This window comes from Triturus cristatus, chromosome 6 (genome assembly GCF_964204655.1).
Source record: "Triturus cristatus chromosome 6, aTriCri1.1, whole genome shotgun sequence".
NCBI classification, from domain to species: Eukaryota; Metazoa; Chordata; class Amphibia; order Caudata; family Salamandridae; genus Triturus; species Triturus cristatus.
The window spans coordinates 1,149,099,660-1,149,120,280 of NC_140589.1; the positions used below are offsets into that span (position 1 = coordinate 1,149,099,660).

The 20,621-nt window shown below is 42.8% G+C and overlaps 1 protein-coding gene across 8 annotated transcripts in view; it reads right to left on the bottom strand.

Annotated features, from left to right (window-relative positions):
* The window catches only part of MAP4K3 (mitogen-activated protein kinase kinase kinase kinase 3), a 1,115,786-nt gene that overhangs the window by 807,913 nt on the left and 287,252 nt on the right, over positions 1–20,621 (bottom strand). For all 8 annotated transcript variants that reach the window (XM_085612074.1, XM_085612073.1, XM_085612071.1 and 5 more), the window contains exons 7-8: positions 6,466–6,508; positions 2,763–2,835 (exon numbers count right to left, since the gene is read on the bottom strand). In XM_085612074.1, coding sequence (XP_085468200.1) covers positions 2,763–2,835; positions 6,466–6,508 — 116 coding nt within the window. The remainder of the gene's footprint in view (positions 1–2,762; positions 2,836–6,465; positions 6,509–20,621) is intronic.

Sequence of the window (20,621 nt, forward strand, 5' to 3'; positions counted from 1 at the left end):
ATACAGATTGATTGATTCATAATTATGAGTTACTTGCACCAGCCCCTTACTTTCATGCGACTTTCTCAATTTATCTGGAAAAACAATTAATGGCAATACGTTTCGGAAAGTTACCGTCAATGGCGGATCAGCCTACCTGGGTGCACAAAGGGCCAAAAGCATGTCGACTCTGCGGTTACCCACAAAGAGGACTTTATCCATATAGTCTGTATATGCAACAAACTGTACAATGCACGAACCGCCTTACTCAGACAAACTTTTAACGCTAGAGGCATTAGGTACTGTAGAGCTGCAATAATCGCGTGCCTAAATCCATCGGACCCACAACTGAACTGTAAATTGATTAAATTCCTTAAAGTCTTTAACCAGGCCCTAAAAACTGATTTTTTTTAAAGCGACACCGAAGGTGGTAACGTTTGAAAAAAATAAAAAGGAAAAAAAAAATAACCACGTTTGTTAACAGAGTTGGAACGCTGGCAGTGCAAATGGACAAGAATTCGACTAATAACTTTTTTACCATGTATGATACTTTATCAGCTTCTTATTGATGTTAGGTGATCTTTTTAATTGTCTTTTTAAATGTCTTTATATTGTTAAGGTTTTAATTGACCAAACAATAAAAAAAAATGACTTGCTTACTTACATTTGATAAGGGTCTCTATAGTGCAGTTTTTAGGTCTGGTCTACTGATGGCTTTAACTGTCTAGCCAGCCTCATGTAATCACAAAAAAAATAAAAATACCCAAGTCAATACAATTCTATTGCACCTTTATGGATACAATATGTATTTGAATAGAGGAATTACATTGATACTCACCTAAGTAAATACAGAGAGAGCTTAGGGTAATCTGCTAGTTCCCTTAAATATAATTCACATTGTTCATATAACCACCACAGAATACAACATGTGGCTATGTGTCAGCCCACTTCAGCCACTGCTTCTTGCACTAAAAGTGACTGAATATTTTGTAAGTTGCATGTGTACATCTATCCCAAAAAAACTATTCTGCACTGTCAGCAGCCAGCTACAACAGTCTGTAGCTAGATGGTGAAAATAAAATAATAGCCACTAGACCACACCAGCTTGCTAGGGACATATCTACTGGCTATGCAAATACTTGTCTTATCTACATTCAATCTGGTCTGCAATGTGTTAATCGCTAGTAACTTTTACAGAGGATATCTATACCACTATTTTTTTCATTTCAATTTATCTGCAATTTGTTTATTGGCATTACGTATCTGGTGGTGTAAGGGAAAAACTGCACAGAAATAGACTACTGTTTTCCTGGTTTATATATTGTTAATGACTAGAGGTAGCGGTGGTTGGCCTCCCTATCCCAACAAGTTTGGGGTTTCATCATGAGGAAGGAGCACAGGAAGACCCAGAGGCAAGTTACCACATGGCTCCCATCCACACATTCCTTCATTATTAATGAGGATTGGAACCACTGAGTGGGTAGCAAAACGATTCCGTCTCTGCCCATGCTTTACCACCCACATGGACAAGGACAGAATAAGGGCTCAGATCTTGTGACTTTCCATTGGCCACTGATGCCGCAACAAGGAATGGACATATAGCTCTCGTTCAGCTCTGACTTTTCTTTTTAAGACACAGGCAACGCAAACATTAATTCTTCACAAATGTATTGTTCAGACGCCTCTACCTGAGAGATCTTGTATCATTTTGACAAGTCTATGTTGCAGCCCACTAGAATTCATTTCTTTAATAACAGCAAACATCTTGTTTCACCACCACTTTAGGGCCAGTAGATGGATACAGCATTGGAATTTAAATGTGCATTAGGTTTCCAAATACATTTTAACTATCAACCAATCAATCAATAATTCTTTATTCGGCACTTATAAAGATGCCATAAAAGTACATAAAACAGTTAAAACACATTAAAAACATTAAAAAGACAGTTCAAATCATGACATTTCTTTTCATTATCCAGGATCTCTATATACAGGGCATTACAATCAACCCATCTCTCTCGAAATTCCTTATCCTTACCGCCGTCTTAATAAAACTCATAATACAGGACAAGGTATATGCATCATCGGCCCTTTGCAAAAACAATAAGGTGATCTTGGCATGTCTAAACTTGGCTCTTTTCAAGATTCCCACCAGGAACTTACGCCTAGGTGAGGTATAAAATGAGCATAACAAAACAAAATGAAGGGTATCCTGCGGAGACTTGTTGTCGCAGCCGCAGGTACCCTTCTGCTCCACCGTTAAGGTAAAACCAAGAGGATCAGATAATGGGTGATGCAAGAGGTTAAACCTAAGCGGGTCATATAAAATCTGTCCTGTGCGTTATGGATCAGTGAAAGATAAGGCTCCATTCCGGTCTCCCATTTCAGTAATCTATAGGCCACAACTGTAGATTTACACTCCTCAGCGGCCGCCCTGCTTGCAGTTGTTCATTCCCCAAACCTTTTCTTAACTAGCGTTTTATTCTGGGCAATAAGGGCTCCAGGCTCAGTGAAGAGGTTCTTACAACCAATAGCCTCCAAAGTACACTTTACATAATTTAGCCATGGAATGGAGCTCCCTTTGTCTCGATTCAGACATTTGAACTACAATACATCATTGCCAAAAACAAAAAATGCTGTTCACAGATGTGGTTAGAGATTTAGATACAGTAAGCAATAGCAATGTGCCTTTTTGAAAACTACTGTCACTGCATGACAAATTAAAAGGTGTGCACAAAGATACAGCAGAAAAAAGTCACAATTATGAGGAGAACAAACATTACCAGTATGGTGTTCCGATAAATGACTTCCTTTTCGCTATGGTTGCGGTTATCTGGGCTGAAACTCCAAAATCGGCTAAAATCAAACAAACAAAATATTTCTAGAAAACGTTTCTGCTTATCATGAATAACTAGCCAGTAGCATTACACACACACTGTGCTGAACATCTTCCATGATCAAGGATCTAGGACAAAACAGTGAATTCTCATTCTCATTACAAGCACAAGTCCAAATGTTAAATAGCACGCAAATGAGCCAAGATTGTTACAGAAGTTTCTACCATGAAGATTGGACCATTTAGTGAACGAGTAGTCTGAGTAAATATCTATGAACACGTTCCAGTAAGCTTATGGAGAAGGAGGTGCTATGGGGAAATTCATGGACAATGGGGTTCTACTTCAGCTTCTAGAAGGCTAATGAGAGTAATTATTACACAAATTGTGGGGACAAGACTAGCCTAAAGTACTGTGTTTCTGCATGTAAAAAACAGGTCTCATACAGTCCTTTTATGAGGACTAACCTCTAACAAAGAGCCTCAGAGCGTTCAGACAGAGGATTTTCTCTAAGGGTGCAAAGAAAGAATTCAAGCTAATAAACCGCTGCATTGATGAAAGCTTTACATTGAAGCACTTTACCCTTACAGAATCGAGCACGAATAAAAACACCATAATAGCTCAGGTACTGTTTGTTCCCTTACTTCAAAGTAATGTAGGTGGTGTTCTTTTGCTACACAGGAGCGAGACGTGTCAAAGCACTTAAAAAGAGGTCTACTGTATGTACAGCTCGACGCCATGGCAGTATCTCCATATGCCTATTTTAACACCTTTTTGATTTAGTGAAGGAGGGCATAAAACAGGGGCCATGCCAGGTGAGAGTGTGAAAGAAGGGGATATCAGTACCTTCCTTTTTATATCAAGCAACATCTTTTCATGTCAGCACCGCTGACTTTCGACCACAGTGGTGGTGGGAGCTCACTCCCTGCCTGGCTAAGGGTGAGGGTCTAGGGAACTACCTTTCTTTTACCACAGCACTGTTTAAGAGTGGGGTTGTATCTTTTACCCACCACCACTTCTGCTAATGTGATACATATTGGCATCTCACATTGCCCAACTGTTGGGGGATTGGGGGCTTTGAGCCCCTCACGTTGCCTACGGGTGAGATGGTATATTTTTCTCCACCCCACCTTGATCAATGTTTGGCAACATCAGCCATGCAAAGCATACTTTTTTAGTGAAATGTACACATCTTGGGGACACTGCAGTTTCATTGTGAAAATGTGCAAATTTCAATGAAAAGGCAAATAAGTTGACACCAACATGCTTCTCACCCCTTACTTTGCCCAATTGTGGGAGTTGGTCCCACCGCACGCCTTTCCCAAGGGTAAGGGGAAGAGTGGATTTTCGCTTACCCAATGAGCAGTTAAGTGACATTTGCAGGCTTAATCCTTGCCTTCTCCAAAGGCAGGAGTTTGATGCGAGTCTCCCTCCTACCATTCCAATGGTTCGGGAGGGTGTGTTGAACAACTGGAACTAGAAATTAGACCGGAATTACCTTCCTTTACTGGCAGCACCCAATGATGGAGTGATTTAAATTATTACCCACTTCCCCCCACATTGCCCAAGGGTGGGAGTGGCTTATGCCCTTCCTGTTTTGTCAAAGGTAGGGATACATTTTCTCAAGCCTGTCTACCATGCTCATGGGTGGACAGTTGGGTGGGGGGGTGCTAAGCACCCACTGACTTTCTAAATGGAGGATTAAAGGAATAATATGCCCCTTCCATCTAACTAGTGAGGGGATACTACAGTCAAGACAGGTGAGAAGGATTCAATTGAGAGTGACATGAAAATGGAGCAGCTTTTCGGCGCCCTAGTGTCAAATTGAATTAAATTCCCTTGGGCAAGCAGGCTGGGGAAAAAATACCCTTCTCTGACCCTTTATGACATTTTGAGGAGAGACTTTATAAGTCCTGATGAATTGATTGACTGGATTGGTTGAGAGCTGCAGGAATGGGCTAGTTGCACGAAGGATTCAAAGGCAGTGCTCTAACTGAAGGAACTGTTGGGGTCTGTTGAAAGGATAGAACTGAAAGACTGAAAGAACCAGCTGGTCCAATATTAAAGCAATTCAATTCTGTAAAAAGTAAACTATCCACACCCTCCCGCACATTACACATGCTTCTCTGAGGATAAACTAAAGAGCTTCACAGGGAGGACAGGGGAGAGGAGGAGAAAGAGCCTGCTTGGTCCGATTGCCCCAGGTGTTGTCTCTATATTGCCCGAGGAGCTGGTATTTCGGTTGAGAGGGCTGAAACTGACGAAAAGTGAACTCTCTATAAGAGCCCCAAAATCTGTGAACCTAGCAACAATCATTCTTCTGGGATTGAAGGCCCAAATATGGAGACCATGCTCTACTTGCCTTGAAACACTCAAGCATGTCATCCGTCTTGTCCCGAATAAGCATTGCTCCATCAAATGGTATGTGCATCAATCTAGACTGGACATCATCAGAAAATGTAGTTGACTGAAGAAATGCATAGGGCCACAGAAGACCCCATGGGCCTGGCAACGGAATAAGCTGTATCACGCTCCAATCTAATCACTAGTATATCAGCATACTGGCCATCTGAAACCACCTTAGCGAAGTGGTCACTAATGGTGGATAGAGGAAGCTCTGGGAAATCAGTGGCTTTCCTTACCCCTGCATGAAATGATGCACTCTCATCTATACCTATTGAACGGTTTTGAGCCCTCTAGCTTGCTGCAAAGTCAGGTAGTCTGTTGTATCAGACGCCAGAGGTAGTAAGAGGTTGGCTGCCTCGTTGCTGATGACTGTATCATGTCGATAATATCTGGCATCTGGTCAGAGTTTAATCCAAATATGTAATGCATAGTCTGCCAGTATCTTTGGTGAGAAGCATAAACCTGCAATCCCTTAGATCTTTGTTCTTCTCCAATTCACTGGGATACAATCGCTCCTGGAGAACTGCAGTATTGCTTTGGATTTAGCCTCAGGTTTAGATTCAGTTACTGACTGTTTTCCAGGAAGCACTGGAGGTGGCACCAGCATCCGCGCAAGTATGTGAACTGGCAAGGGAAGTATGTGAACCGGCGCAGGAATCCGCGGTGGGAAGCCTTCAGATGGCGCCAGAGCATTCTGTGTAGAACTCAGGAGACGTAAGGTACAGAGGGAGGACCCGCCGACGGTATATCTGACAGGGAAAGAAAAGGTCCAAAGGGGGCAGGAGGCAAGGCAAATGAGACCGTGGCATACTTGAATAGCTCCAGCATAACATGCATTAAAGAAGCTGGTGAGGCTCCTGGAATCAGGAATGCAAAATAACCCTGTGTGGGGGATAACAATAGTTGCTAATTGGTGCAACTAATTTAACTGGTAAACCGGAGGTGGCGCTGGCTGCCAGAAAGTTCTACACATGCTAAATGGGAATGCGAAGCTCCGTTTGACGATAATTGCTATTCGTAAATAATGCCTGTTGGTATCTTTTCTATGATGCAGCATTATATTTTAAAATAAAGTTCATACACAAAAAATAAAAGGCCTAGTTTATGTTAGCATCTCGAAATGTAACTCAGCAATGCAAATGCGGTGCCTTCTTTGTAAAGTGTTGCATTAGCAAACCTCTTAAACATTACATATTCTTTTCTGAGCATTCAATTAAAAACAATGAGAAGTCTAGAAGCTACTCACCCAGTTTAACATGTCCGTTGTCTGTTAGAAGAATATTCGCTCCCTTTGATGGGTTAAAAAATAAAGAAATAAGAAGTCAAACTACTTATGGTAAAACATTTGTAGAATATTCGAATCATGTTTATTTTATATTTTCACACTTCCCTGTAATGCATAAGCCAATGAGCCGCTGTGGGAAGCTGCAATACTCACCTGAAATTTACAAAAATGGCGACAAGGACCTAAAACCTCCTTAGTTAAGCATGCTTTTCACCATAGCGTTAACACCAGACTGTAAACACCAGATTGATAACCGGCGTATTCACTAACAGCTGTGACGTCACAAGGGAGAACTTCCCAGATCTCCAGAGATCCAATCAAGGCAGCACAATGGCAACCGGCGGTCTCACCAGCCTCTTCGTGTCTCCACCGATTGTGGGCTGGGGGAGTTAAAAAAAACTGAACAGTGGGTCTGTACAGGAGTTGACAGGACACTAGTTATTTTCATTTAATTTAGGCAGAGGAGGGTGAATCTAAAGGGTGGCGGGGTGGATGTCAGGGAACCATTTTTAAAATAATCCTGGAGAGGGAAGTTTAATGCTAGGGGGCATGTGACAGGGTGCAAGGATGCTAGATTCAATGCTGTACATCACTTCCTCAGGGCACCTTCATCCCGGCACAGCTGATGACTGCAGGGAGAGATGAAATGTAGGGGGCCATGCATAAAATTGTAGATGTTTAACTTTGAACAAAGCATGCTTTTTACCTTGTAGTAAAACAAAAAAGTCAAAGAATCATAAGCCCAAAACTAGCAAAACTTTCAAGATTATTCTTGGAGGCAGTGAAAACATGCAGATCGCGGAATAGTACTTCTACAGAACTGGACCAATCTCGGAATAAACAACGGAGCACAGTGTCTCAGTTGCGAAAGTAACAAGATGCCAACTTAAGCATCAAGTCACGGAACGTAAAAAAAAAAAATAATACCCCCAGGACAGGGCCTTCTAAAAGTAAGCAGAATTCCCAGCTTGCAGACAGCCCCAGAACAAGTAATGAGCGACAAGCATTGGCAGACAAAAGACTGCAGCGTTTACCACGCTATTACGGATTTATTGCATTTACCACATAATTTGCAATGTAACTTGAAAAACTTGCAATTTTTACAAAAATAAATTCTAGCTAAAACGGATACAAATAATACTACTAGAGGATGTTCCACCTAATTTGCATTTTTACCATATATTTAAGAAAACCTTGTCGCATAATTTGTTCCTCCATTCTATATAATCCTAGTAGCACAGTCGATGGTATGGTGCTGCAGAATTGTTTAGGGGCTGTCGTTAGGACGATGAAATCCGTATTTTAAGGCAAACCGTGAAATATTTCCCATATCCAGAGTGAAATAAGGGGTTTTATCCCACTGCATTTTGTACAATAAAAGAACAGAACAATGATATATATATGTATATTCACTGAAAAAGCCATAGGTTTCAGGGGCGTTCTAGTTAGCTGGACTTTTCACTCGTACAAAACCATTGAAATTCCCCCGTTATAGTTAGTTCAGCTAACTATAACTCGCGCGCCCGCAATGCACTGCTGATGACGTCACACATTACATCACTCATGACATGGTCAGTGACATCACTCATGACATCACTGATGACATCTCAAATGACATCACTGATGACATCGCTGATGACATCATCCAGTGAATGTGTGTTTTTCTGAAAATTACATGTTTTATATATGTATATCTCAAGGTCGATGGAAGAATAAATGGGTATATAAGTGTCTAAATGGATGATTTGTTTTTGAAAAATTGATTGTATAACTGACTGATTAATTGTATCTTAGTGAATACATGGCTTAGTGAGTAATGTTTAAATATGTAAATATCTGTATCAGTCTCTCACTTTGTGTATAAGTGGCTGCATGGGTTGGTGAGTAGCTACATGAGTGTCTATATATGTTATTAGTTGGTTTTTTGAGTATCAGTATGAGTGTCTGAGTGTCTGTATGGTTCGGTGGGGGGTATTACGTAGTTCATAGGTGCATGAATAAGTGACTCACTGTTTGTATGTTTTGAAGACAGCATGTGTGCAGGACTGTATGGGTGGATGAGTGAGTGCATGGGGGTGTTAGTGAGTGAATGACTGTCTCAATAGTGTCTTTATGAGTAACTACATATGTTTTAAACTAGTATATGTGACTATTGGTGTATATAAGTGAGTATATGTGAGAGAGATTGAAAGAGTTCCTGTATGAATAAGTATGTGTTTCTATAAGGGATTGTTTAAAAGACTAAGTATGTGTAAGCTTCTGTAGAAGTAAGGTGGTGGTGTGTGTATAACTGTATATGCAAGTAAATGGATGTTTGATTCTTTATTAGCATGAGTGACTGTGTGTGAGTGACTCTATGGATGAGTGGCGTTGTGTAACAGGATGTATAGGTGTATGAGTAATTATGATGAGTGAGTACATGTATGAGTGACTGTATAGGACTGTTGGTGAATGAGTGGATGTGTATGTGGATCTTAGAATTACTGAATAGGTTGCTGTAACTGGTATTGGTATGTCCATTGTTTTGAACATTTTAGTTTCTATTTTTGAATGTGTGAATCAAAGGTTATATTAGGGGGAGAGGAGGTCTGCCACTCTATTACAAGGATGATGTCATCAGTAGTGTCATCAGTGATGTCATTTGAGATGTCATCAGTGATGTCATGAGTGATGTCACTGACCATGTCATGAGTGATGTAATATGTGACGTCATCAGCAGTGTATTGCGGGTGCGCGAGTTATAGTTAGCTGAACTAACTATAACGGGGGAATTTCAATGGTTTTGTACGAGTGAAAAGTCCAGCTTACTATAACGCCCCTGAAAGCTATGTTTTTTTCAGTGAATTGCTAAGGTTTTTTAAATGCTAATTCCTAACTATACCGTGCCTGAAACCTATGGTTTTGTCAGTGAATTTCAAAGGTTTTTTAAATGCTAATTTCTAACTATACCTACAGAGATAGGACAAGTGAAGAAAGAAGAAAAAGCGCACAGAAAGAAAAAAATGAAATTCAGAAAGAAGCAACAGAAGTCCTCAAAGACGAAGAAAAAGTGCAGGAAGAAGGATAACGTGCAGAAAGAACAGAAGAGCAGAAAGAAGCCTTGTTGCAAAATCATCCTGTACCCTCAACTTTTTCAGACGGATACTGGTGGTAACTGAGTCTGACTAACCAGTCCTAGAGCCAGTGCGATGTTAAAAGACACTCAGAATACAGTGAAAACACCTACATACACTAGGGAACACTATGCGTTGGGGTCCCCCTGTGATTAGCATGACCTCCTCTGTAAGCCCCTAGTATATAATAGGGCAGGGGATTAAAACTACCTCTTAAAACACGCCACAGGGCGTGTTTGCACACGTCATCTCAGGCCTCGTCCCATCCCTTCCCCACTGTGTAAAAACGCCCTGTGGCCATTTTAAGTTGGGAGATTAAGTCCCCTTGAATCCTGAGGGTCCCTAGGGTCCAACTAGCCCACTAGGTACCTCCAGTAAGCGCCACAGAACTGCGTTGCAGAGAGGTGTAAAAAGTGGCACGGCCTAGACCACCTCTCTGCAACGCAGCGCAGTGGCACTTACTGGAAGCACCTGGTGGGCTAGTTGGCCTCCAGGGTCCCTCAGGATTGAAGGGGAATTATTTCCCCAACTTGAAACGCACCACAGGGCTTGTTTGCACACATTAACTCAGGCCCCGTCCCCTCCCTTCCCCACTGTGTAAAACACGCCCTGTGACCGTTCTTAGGACTCGGCTAGCGAAGGCTGCGCTTGTGCAGTCTCGCTAGCGAGATGTAACGTTTTCAGAAGTGGGGCTTGAACCCGCCCCTCCCCTCTTCTCCATTGGCTGGCTTCTTAAATGCTGGTCAGCCATTGGAGAAGAGCTTTGTCTCTCCAAACAAGCCCCGTCTTTTTCGGATTCGGGGGCGTGTTTTTTCGATTCTTTCGCTTTTTTGAAGCCCGCCCCTTTTACACGTGGTGGGCGTGTTTTTTCTTAAAGCCGGAAGATTCGTCCATTTTGTGCGCGGTCGGAGCGGGACGTGGTGTCGCCTCTTCCTTGCTGCTGGATCGGCGTTTCAAGTCCGGTGAGTAAAAGCGTTAAGCTAACAATGTTGTTGCTGCTTGCATTTCACATGGTTCACGGGCGGCAGAGAAGTAACAGGACTCAGTCTTTTCCTTCTTACTTAGAGAAGGAAAATACAGTGTCCGCCTCTGCTCTGCCGCTTCAGCTGCCCGTCTGGCACCGTCTGAACAGCGATTCTGCAGTTTTGTTGCGATCATTGGGTTTACAGGAGGCGTGGACACGTGCACCCACCGCCTCTAGTCTTACTTCGACTGTGTGGTGAAATACTAAAATAGGTGCTTGGAGTACCTCTGTGGTGTGCATCTTTACCCGGGCTATTGGGCGTTTGTGGTCAATATTATTTCCAACGGTTGTTTATATGGCTCTTAGGAAGCAAGTGCCCCTCTTACGACGTGCAGGCAGTCTCCCTCTCAAAATTTAAAAAGTGCCCGTCCATTTAAAGCACTGAGTGCCGCGCACAGTGTCAAACACTCACCCTCTAAAGACAGAGACACCCTTTGAAGCAGTAACCTCAGAGCAGAGATGCCCCCCTCAGAGCGGCACCGGGGCCGTTTCGCCTTCGCAGCTCCGGCCGGAGCTCACCTCAGTGCAGCCCTCCCTCAGATGTCCCGCCCCCAGAGACACTGGCTGGAGTCTCTGACCTGGGGGGAGCTGCTCACTAGATACAGACTCCCAGCACAGAGCTCACCTGGCGCAGTTCACCCCATGTGTTAATAATGTCCTGTTGAGTAGGTGCCACGCTTTAAATTAGTTTTTTTTACAGACGCTCCATTTTCAAAATTAATATAAAGACTTGCTAGCTTTTATTTTTACATCGTTTTCCATTTTATTCAAGTTAGGCACTCTTAGACACATTTGTACTATTAATGTTGATTTCTTTATCGTCATTTTCATTCCCATGATTTTTTGCAACGGTTTATATTCATTTGAGACGTCCTTTTCGTCCTCTTTTTCGTTTTTATTCTAAATATAATATTAATTATTATTGTTATTATTATTAACGTTGCCACTAGTTTGTTGCCCTTTATTGCACCATTTGTTAGTCATAAAATCACCAGCAGGAAAAGAAATAATTACATTAGTACTATTTCTAGTAGAAATAATAATTGTAGTAAAAGAAAACATTGTTTTTATGCCTACCTGCTTCAGAGGTACTAATTGGGGCCCCAATGTCACCTCCTGAATTGTGAACGGGAACGAGGCGCGCGCCCACCTGAGCCGCAAGCTCCCAGCAGTGTGTTCGCTACTTCTAACCGTGACCCGAGGTTCAGGCGAGAATACATTCACGTGCGCCCTCGCGCTGTCTTCAATCGACCACGAACGCACACGAGCAGACACTTTGAAGGACAGATTTGTTTCACCACCCCGATAAGGGGAAAGTGCAGACAGCTGTTGTGAACTTCATTAAGCCGTTTCGAATTTTTAATGTTTATAGTCTTTGACATGCACCTGTCCGAGACTACAAATAAAGAAGCAATATATTTCAAGCGAATTTAAAAGAATAGTCACCTGTTTTATGCTAGGACGTTAGCCTTAAATGCCACATTTCTTCACTGTTTTGTAAATTAAATCCATTTACCAACCATTCCCACAGAAATGACACCAATCACATCTTTTGAAGACAGTCACTTTACTTTACAAACAACATTGCGCAGCCATCAATAACATACAAAATACGTATCGTGCAAACATTTTGGTAATATGCAAGATGCGATCATTATGAGCTAAGAATCAAGGCGAGGATGTAGATTAATGCGGTCGACCTCGGACCTGGGAAACTGGGTTTGAGTCTCGGCAACTACGCTGCACATCCTGTGATTCTGGGCAAATCACTTAATCACCCCGTGCCTAATAAAAAAAAAAATAATAATAATAATGAATGTGTTCATCTGTAACGAAACTGGTGCTCATGTAAAGCGCTCGGATATCCAATTCCTTGGGTCTAGTTCACGCTAGATAAAACTCTTAAAAATAAAAACACTGCAGTTTCTTTAAATGTTTTAAAAACAAAAACAAACAAAAATGTCATGAGCAATGCCAATAGCTCTAACTTTAACAATGCAGAGACCGTTGCATTGTAAATGCTTGTTTAAGTTGGGAGATTAAGTACCCTTGAATCCTGATGGTCCCTAGGGGCAAAATAGCCCACTATGGAAGGCCAGTAAGCGCAATTGCAGAGAGGTGTAAAAAGGGGCACGGCCTGCACCCCATCTCTGCAACGCAGAGCAGTGGCGCTTACTGGAAGCACCTGGTGGGCTAGTTGGCCCCCAGGGTCCCTCATGATTGAAAAGGAATTATTTCCCCAACTTAAAACGCGCCACAGGGCGTGTTTGCACACGTCACCTCATGCCCCGTCCCCTCCCTTCCCCACTGTGTAAACACGCCCTGTGGCCGTTTTTTAAGTTGGGAGATTAAGTCCACTTGAATCCTGAGGGTCCCTAGGGGTAAAATAGCCCACTAGGTACGTCCAGTAAGCGCCATTGCAGAGAGGTGTAAAAAGGGGCACGGCCTGCACCACCTCTCTGCAACGCAGAGCAGTGGCGCTTACTGGAAGCACCTGGTGGGCTAGTTGGCCCCCAGGGTCCCTCAGGATTGAAAGGGAATTATTTCCCCAACTTAAAACGCGCCACAGGGCGTGTTTGCACACGTCACCTCAGGCCCCGTCCACTCCCTTCACCACTGTGTAAACGCGCCCTGTGGCTGTTCTAAGTTGAGAGATTAAGTCCCATTGAATCCTAAGGGTCCCTAGGGTCAAACTAGCCCACTAGGTACCTCCAGTAAGCGCCACAGAGCTGCGTTGCAAAGAGGTGTAAAAAGGGCCATGGCCTCAGAACACCTGTCTGCAACGCAGCTCCCTAGCGCATACTGGAGGTAACTGTTGGGCTAGTTGGCCCTCAGGGTCCCTCAGTATTGAAGGGGAATTAATTCCCCAACTTACAACTGGCCAGGGGGCGGGTTTGCAGAGTGCTGCAAGGAGGGGGCGTGGTCTCCGGCGCAATGCCGGTCTTTTATTTATTTAATTTTTTTAAGAAGGAGGGCTGTGTGGTCCCCCTTTTTCTAATTTATTGGCCCTGGGGACCCCATCCCCCAGGGCCTGCACCCTAACTTTTTTGTTGAAAAAAAAAAAATGTGGCCCTCCCAAGGCCTTAATTGGCCCCGGGGACCACAACCCCCGGGGCCGGCCTTTGTTTTTTATTATTTTAAAAATATATATATTTATAGAATCACCTAGGACATGCTGGACAAACCGTATGTACCTATCGCCATGACGGTTTGAGTGATATTCATGAGTTTTTTTCAAATGAAACTTTATCACTTACACTGATGTATGTTTTTGGTTTTTTAATATCAATATATACTACACTTAAGTGTATCAGAGGCTGTATGGATGGAAAAATAGCCGGTGCAATTACCGGTTATAACTACAGAAGATCAGTATACATCCATATGCCTAGGTTGTCTGACGAGAGTGTGATTTTGATATGCCTCGAGCTACTTTCATTTGGGAAAGTTCGGAAATATATCTCGTGGGATACCCGTAGGGGGCCGCCACCTGGTTTTGCAATGGTCCCATCAAAAGGATAGTAGTTGGATCAATATTATAACGTTTTAAATATATCTCAAATACATAACCCACGGCATTCAACCTGTTTTGCGTCGGTCGAGGCGTAAAAGATACTGGTATTGAAAAACGGGGATAGATAAACAGGTAATCTAGCTAGTGGTTGCTACAGGACAGACTCCTACTCAGTCACTAGTATCCGTTATTTTAGGTTACAAGTCAGGGTATGACTAGGACTATAAGGTTTGAATGTGGGGTTCTGTTTCGGTTGTGCTATTTATTCTGAGGTTTACCTCTGAGTAAGTTGGTTCCACGGTATTGAGTCATTTAATCCAGTGATGTGGGTTTTGAGTCTATACACCCATCGTTGTTCACGTTCTAATAGGATTTTAGACATATCACCGTCCCCATTTACTTTCTCAATGATTGTCCACCACAAATCTGAATCTGTGTGTTTCTGTTCTATGTAATGTGCGGTCAATTTGGTAGATGTGATAGCTCTTCTGATCGTGCTCCTATGCTCACATATACGCACTTTAATTTTTCTTCCTGTCATTCCCACATACTTGAGTTGGCAGGGACATTTTATCAGATAGATGACATTATCTGTATTACAATTCGTGTGTGATCGCTGTTCCCACGGGTATGACATTCCCAGATCTATTTCTCTAGTCTGTTCTGTAAATGGGCAAACCACGCAAGTCCCGCATGGGTAATGTCCAGTGACCATTGGTAGATTCCATAGTGTTGTCTGTATCCTGGATTGTGACTTTGGTTTCTTCAGATCTGTGTGCACGAGGGAATCCCTCAGACTTTTGTTCCGTTTAAACGAGAACATTGGCTTCTCATATTTCAGCTGATTGGACGTGAGAACTGTCCACTTCTTGTTGATAATTTTTTTTATCTCATTGGATGATCTATTATAAGTGGTAACACAAATGAGAGCATCTGGTTCTTCCTTTGGGTATGTCTCAAGTAGGGCCGCTCTAGGTGTATTACGAGACCGTTTCTTCGCATTTTCAACAATCTTTCTGGGGTACGATCTTTCATATAGTTTCTTTGCCAGATTATCTGCTTCAGCTTTGTATTCATCCAAATCGGCACAATTTCTGCGTATACGCAAAAATTGGCCTATTGGGAGATTTTCTCTGAGCGATCGGGGATGTGCGCTATTGAAGAGGAGTAAACTGTTTTTGTCAGTGGGTTTGGTGAATAAAGAACTGGTGATCCCCCATTTTTTGCACTTAACTTCACATCAAGGAAAGATATCTGATTTCGGTTCGATGTCATGGTAAATTTCAAATGTGGATTAAGTTGGTTAATCCACGTGTGGAAATTGGTCAGTGTATCTGTATTTCCTTCCCAGATTACCAAGTTATCATCTATATATCGCCACCACCCTTTGATATTCTCGGTGTATGGGTTGGTGGTCCATATATGTTCCTCCTCAAGGTGCCCTACATAGAGACATGCTATGCTGGGAGCAAATGTGCTCCCCATAGATGTACCGTGTGTTTGCAGGTATAGTTGATCCTCGAATCTGAAAAAGTTTTCTTTCAATGCCAGACTCATGAGTGTGATAACCCAGCTTATTGGTGCATCCCAGGTCCACTCTCCTTGCTGTAGATATGCTTCAATCACTCTGATGCTCTCATCTTGTGGAATGCTGGTGTATAATGCTTCAACATCCAGACTTACCAATATGTTCTGTGTTGGATCGTATGTGACATCCCGAAGGACGTTTAATAGATGTTTTGTGTCTTTGATGTAGGATTTTATTTGGGTCACCAGAGGACGGAGAAACCAATCTGTGTATTTAGATAGTGGTTCTAAAAGGGAACCTATCCCTGACACAATGGGCCTCCCTGGTGGTGGTATTCTTCCTTTATGGATTTTGGGTATTGTGTAGAATATGGGTGTTCTAGGGTCATCACAGTTCAGGAAATCCTGCTCCTTCTTGTTTATCCACTTCTGTTTCAGTGCCTCTGTTGTAAGAGTGTTTATGGTTTTCTTGAGTCGAGCTGTAGGATCTCTGTGGATAGGTTTGTAAAATTTGGTATCAGCTAACAAGTTGGTACAGGCTGATCTATATGCTGAAATGCTCTGTATCACTGTTGCTCCACCCTTGTCAGCTGGTTTGATAACCACATCGGGTCTTGTACTCAGTTGTTTAAGAGCTATTCGTTCCTTCTTGCTCATGTTGTCGAAACCCCCGCCCTGCGTGGGTAGATTTTCAATCTCATTTGATACTGCTTCTTCAAAGGCTAATACTTCCGGGGGCATCACTGAGGATGGAGGGAAGAAACTGGACTTCGTCCGTAATGATGCATACCTATGGTCTTCAAGAGGTCGATCAGATGCCGTAAAAAATCTTTTTTAATCTTATCTTCCGAAAGAATTCACTTAATTCACATCTTATCTTGAATTTATCAAGATTCGTGGTGGGTACAAAACCCAGGCCTTTATTCAAGACTTCGGTTTCTTCTGTCGTTAAAGTGATGTCGGTAAGATTCACTATTAATCCCGGGACGTGCTTGTCCCTGCCACTGGCCCCTTCGTCATGCTCCGTGTGTTCATGGACGAGCTGTTGTCTTCCCATTGTACCTGCTTTGCTCCATTGTTTCGTCGGCCACGTTTCCCTCTCCTCCCGCCCTGTCCTAAAAAACGGCTCTGGTTGAAGTTGGGCTGGAATTAAGGTCCCATCTGGAAGTGTTGTGGTCCCTGGAATGGCGGTGGTCCTTGGAAAGGCATTGGACCGTAGGTACCTGGCCATGGGTACATCGGTGGGGGTTGAAAACCTTGGTTGTATCTTCCCCTTCTTGGTCTCCTTGCTCTGCCTCTCCAACTTCTATTAGAATCGTCACTGGACCAACCTTCTTGATCAGTATCTGGATTGCTAGAATCCCCCTGATTGCTTCTGACAGGCGTTTGGCGGTGTTGATAATCAGTATCAACCAATCGCGGGTGCATGATTAAGGTTCTGATTTATGTTAGTGTCTGCTAATAGGGATGGTCCAGCGAGGATGGCCGATGCCATTTCATCTGTGTATCCAAGTCCCAACGCTTCGCACGAGGTGAGAGTCCCTAAGGAATTCATTTCTTCATTGCATAAAGAAATGAATTCCTTAGGGACTCTCAAAATGGCATCGGCCATCCTCGCTGGACCATCCCTATTAGCAGACACTAACATAAATCAGAACCTTAATCAAGCCCAGAACTGGGACGAATTGAAAGAACTAAAACGATCCCAGATGCGGAATCTCCTTCATGGGGCCATCCTAACGGAATATCTTCGAGGTAATGCGGCACCCAGGGGACTTATAGTGACTAATGCCCCCAGAATCTTTTTGGAAGACCAACAATTCAAAAAAGAGTGGTCACTAATCGTGTGGTGATGCACCCGCGATTGGTTGATACTGATTATCAACACCGCCAAACGCCTGTCAGAAGCAATCCTGGTGAAAATCAAAACAAGCGAAGATGCGTTGATAACAGAGATTAAGATCAGTCTGTATAAAAAGAAGCTGGAGGAAGTAAATAAAGAAGTTAGTGAACACAAGGAGTTCCTAATGCAAAGCAAGGTAAACAAGCTACAAAAAGATTTGAAGAAATTTTCCCATGAAAAAGTTTACCCATATTTAAAAGAGGATTACAAGAACCAAGATACTTCGGATTCGGGCTCTTCGTATCAGGGGGATTCTAGCAATCTAGATACTGATCAAGAAGGTTGGTCCAGTGACGATTCTAATAGAAGTTGGAGAGGCAGAGCAAGGAGACCAAGAAGGGGAAGATACAACCAAGGTTTTCAACCCCCACCGATGTACCCATGGCCAGGTACCTACGGTCCAATGCCTTTCCAAGGACCACCGCCATTCCAGGGACCACAACACTTCCAGATGGGACCTTACTTCCAGCCCAACTTCAACCAGAGCCGTTTTTTAGGACAGGGCGGGAGGAGAGGGAAACGTGGCAGACGAAACAATGGAGCAAAGCAGGTACAATGGGAAGACAACAGCTCGTCCATGAACACACGGAGCATGACGAAGGGGCCAGTGGCAGGGACAAGCACGTCCCGGGATTAATAGTGAATCTTACCGACATCACTTTAACGACAGAAGAAACCGAAGTCTTGAATAAAGGCCTGGGTTTTGTACCCACCACGAATCTTGATAAATTCAAGATAAGATGTGAATTAAGTGAATTCTTTCGGAAGATAAGATTAAAAAAGATTTTTTACGGCATCTGATCGACCTCTTGAAGACCATAGGTATGCATCATTACGGACGAAGTCCAGTTTCTTCCCTCCATCCTCAGTGATGCCCCCGGAAGTATTAGCCTTTGAAGAAGCAGTATCAAATGAGATTGAAAATCTACCCACGCAGGGCGGGGGTTTCGACAACATGAGCAAGAAGGAACGAATAGCTCTTAAACAACTGAGTACAAGGCCCGATGTGGTTATCAAACCAGCTGACAAGGGTGGAGCAACAGTGATACAGAGCATTTCAGCATATAGATCAGCCTGTACCAACTTGTTAGCGGATACCAAATTTTACAAACCTATCCACAGAGCTCCTACAGCTCGACTCAAGAAAACCATAAACACTCTTACAACAGAGGCACTGAAACAGAAGTGGATAAACAAGAAGGAGCAGGATTTCCTGAACTGTGATGACCCTAGAACACCCATATTCTACACAATACCCAAAATCCATAAAGGAAGAATACCACCACCAGGGAGGCCCATTGTGTCAGGGATAGGTTCCCTTTTAGAACCACTATCTAAATACACAGATTGGTTTCTCCGTCCTCTGGTGACCCAAATAAAATCCTACATCCAAGACACAAAACATCTATTAAACGTCCTTCGGGATGTCACATACGATCCAACACAGAACATATTGGTAAGTCTGGATGTTGAAGCATTATACACCAGCATTCCACAAGATGAGAGCATCAGAGTGATTGAAGCATATCTACAGCAAGGAGAGTGGACCTGGGATGCACCAATAAGCTGGGTTATCACACTCATGAGTCTGGCATTGAAAGAAAACTTTTTCAGATTCGAGGATCAACTATACCTGCAAACACACGGTACATCTATGGGGAGCACATTTGCTCCCAGCATAGCATGTCTCTATGTAGGGCACCTTGAGGAGGAACATATATGGACCACCAACCCATACACCGAGAATATCAAAGGGTGGTGGCGATATATAGATGATAACTTGGTAATCTGGGAAGGAAATACAGATACACTGACCAATTTCCACACGTGGATTAACCAACTTAATCCACATTTGAAATTTACCATGACATCGAACCGAAATCAGATATCTTTCCTTGATGTGAAGTTAAGTGCAAAAAATGGGGGATCACCAGTTCTTTATTCACCAAACCCACTGACAAAAACAGTTTACTCCTCTTCAATAGCGCACATCCCCGATCGCTCAGAGAAAATGTCCCAATAGGCCAATTTTTGCGTATACGCAGAAATTGTGCCGATTTGGATGAATACAAAGCTGAAGCAGATAATCTGGCAAAGAAACTATATGAAAGATCGTACCCCAGAAAGATTGTTGAAAATGCGAAGAAACGGTCTCGTAATACACCTAGAGCGGCCCTACTTGAGACATACCCAAAGGAAGAACCAGATGCTCTCATTTGTGTTACCACTTATAATAGATCATCCAATGAGATAAAAAAAATTATCAACAAGAAGTGGACAGTTCTCACGTCCAATCAGCTGAAATATGAGAAGCCAATGTTCTCGTTTAAACGGAAAAAAAGTCTGAGGGATTCCCTCGTGCACACAGATCTGAAGAAACCAAAGTCACAATCCAGGATACAGACAACACTATGGAATCTACCAATGGTCACTGGACATTACCCATGCGGGACTTGCGTGGTTTGCCCATTTACAGAACAGACTAGAGAAATAGATCTGGGAATGTCATACCCGTGGGAACAGCGATCACACACGAATTGTAATACAGATAATGTCATCTATCTGATAAAATGTCCCTGCCAACTCAAGTATGTGGGAATGACAGGAAGAAAAATTAAAGTGCGTATATGTGAGCATAGGAGCACGATCAGAAGAGCTATCACATCTACCAAATTGACCGCACATTACATAGAACAGAAACACACAGATTCAGATTTGTGGTGGACAATCATTGAGAAAGTAAATGGGGACGGTGATATGTCTAAAATCCTATTAGAACGTGAACGATGGGTGTATAGACTCAAAACCCACATCACTGGATTAAATGACTCAATACCGTGGAACCAACTTACTCAGAGGTAAACCTCAGAATAAATAGCACAACCGAAACAGAACCCCACATTCAAACCTTATAGTCATAGTCATACCCTGACTTGTAACCTAAAATAACGGATACTAGTGACTGAGTAGGAGTCTGTCCTGTAGCAACCACTAGCTAGATTACCTGTTTATCTATCCCCGTTTTTCAATACCAGT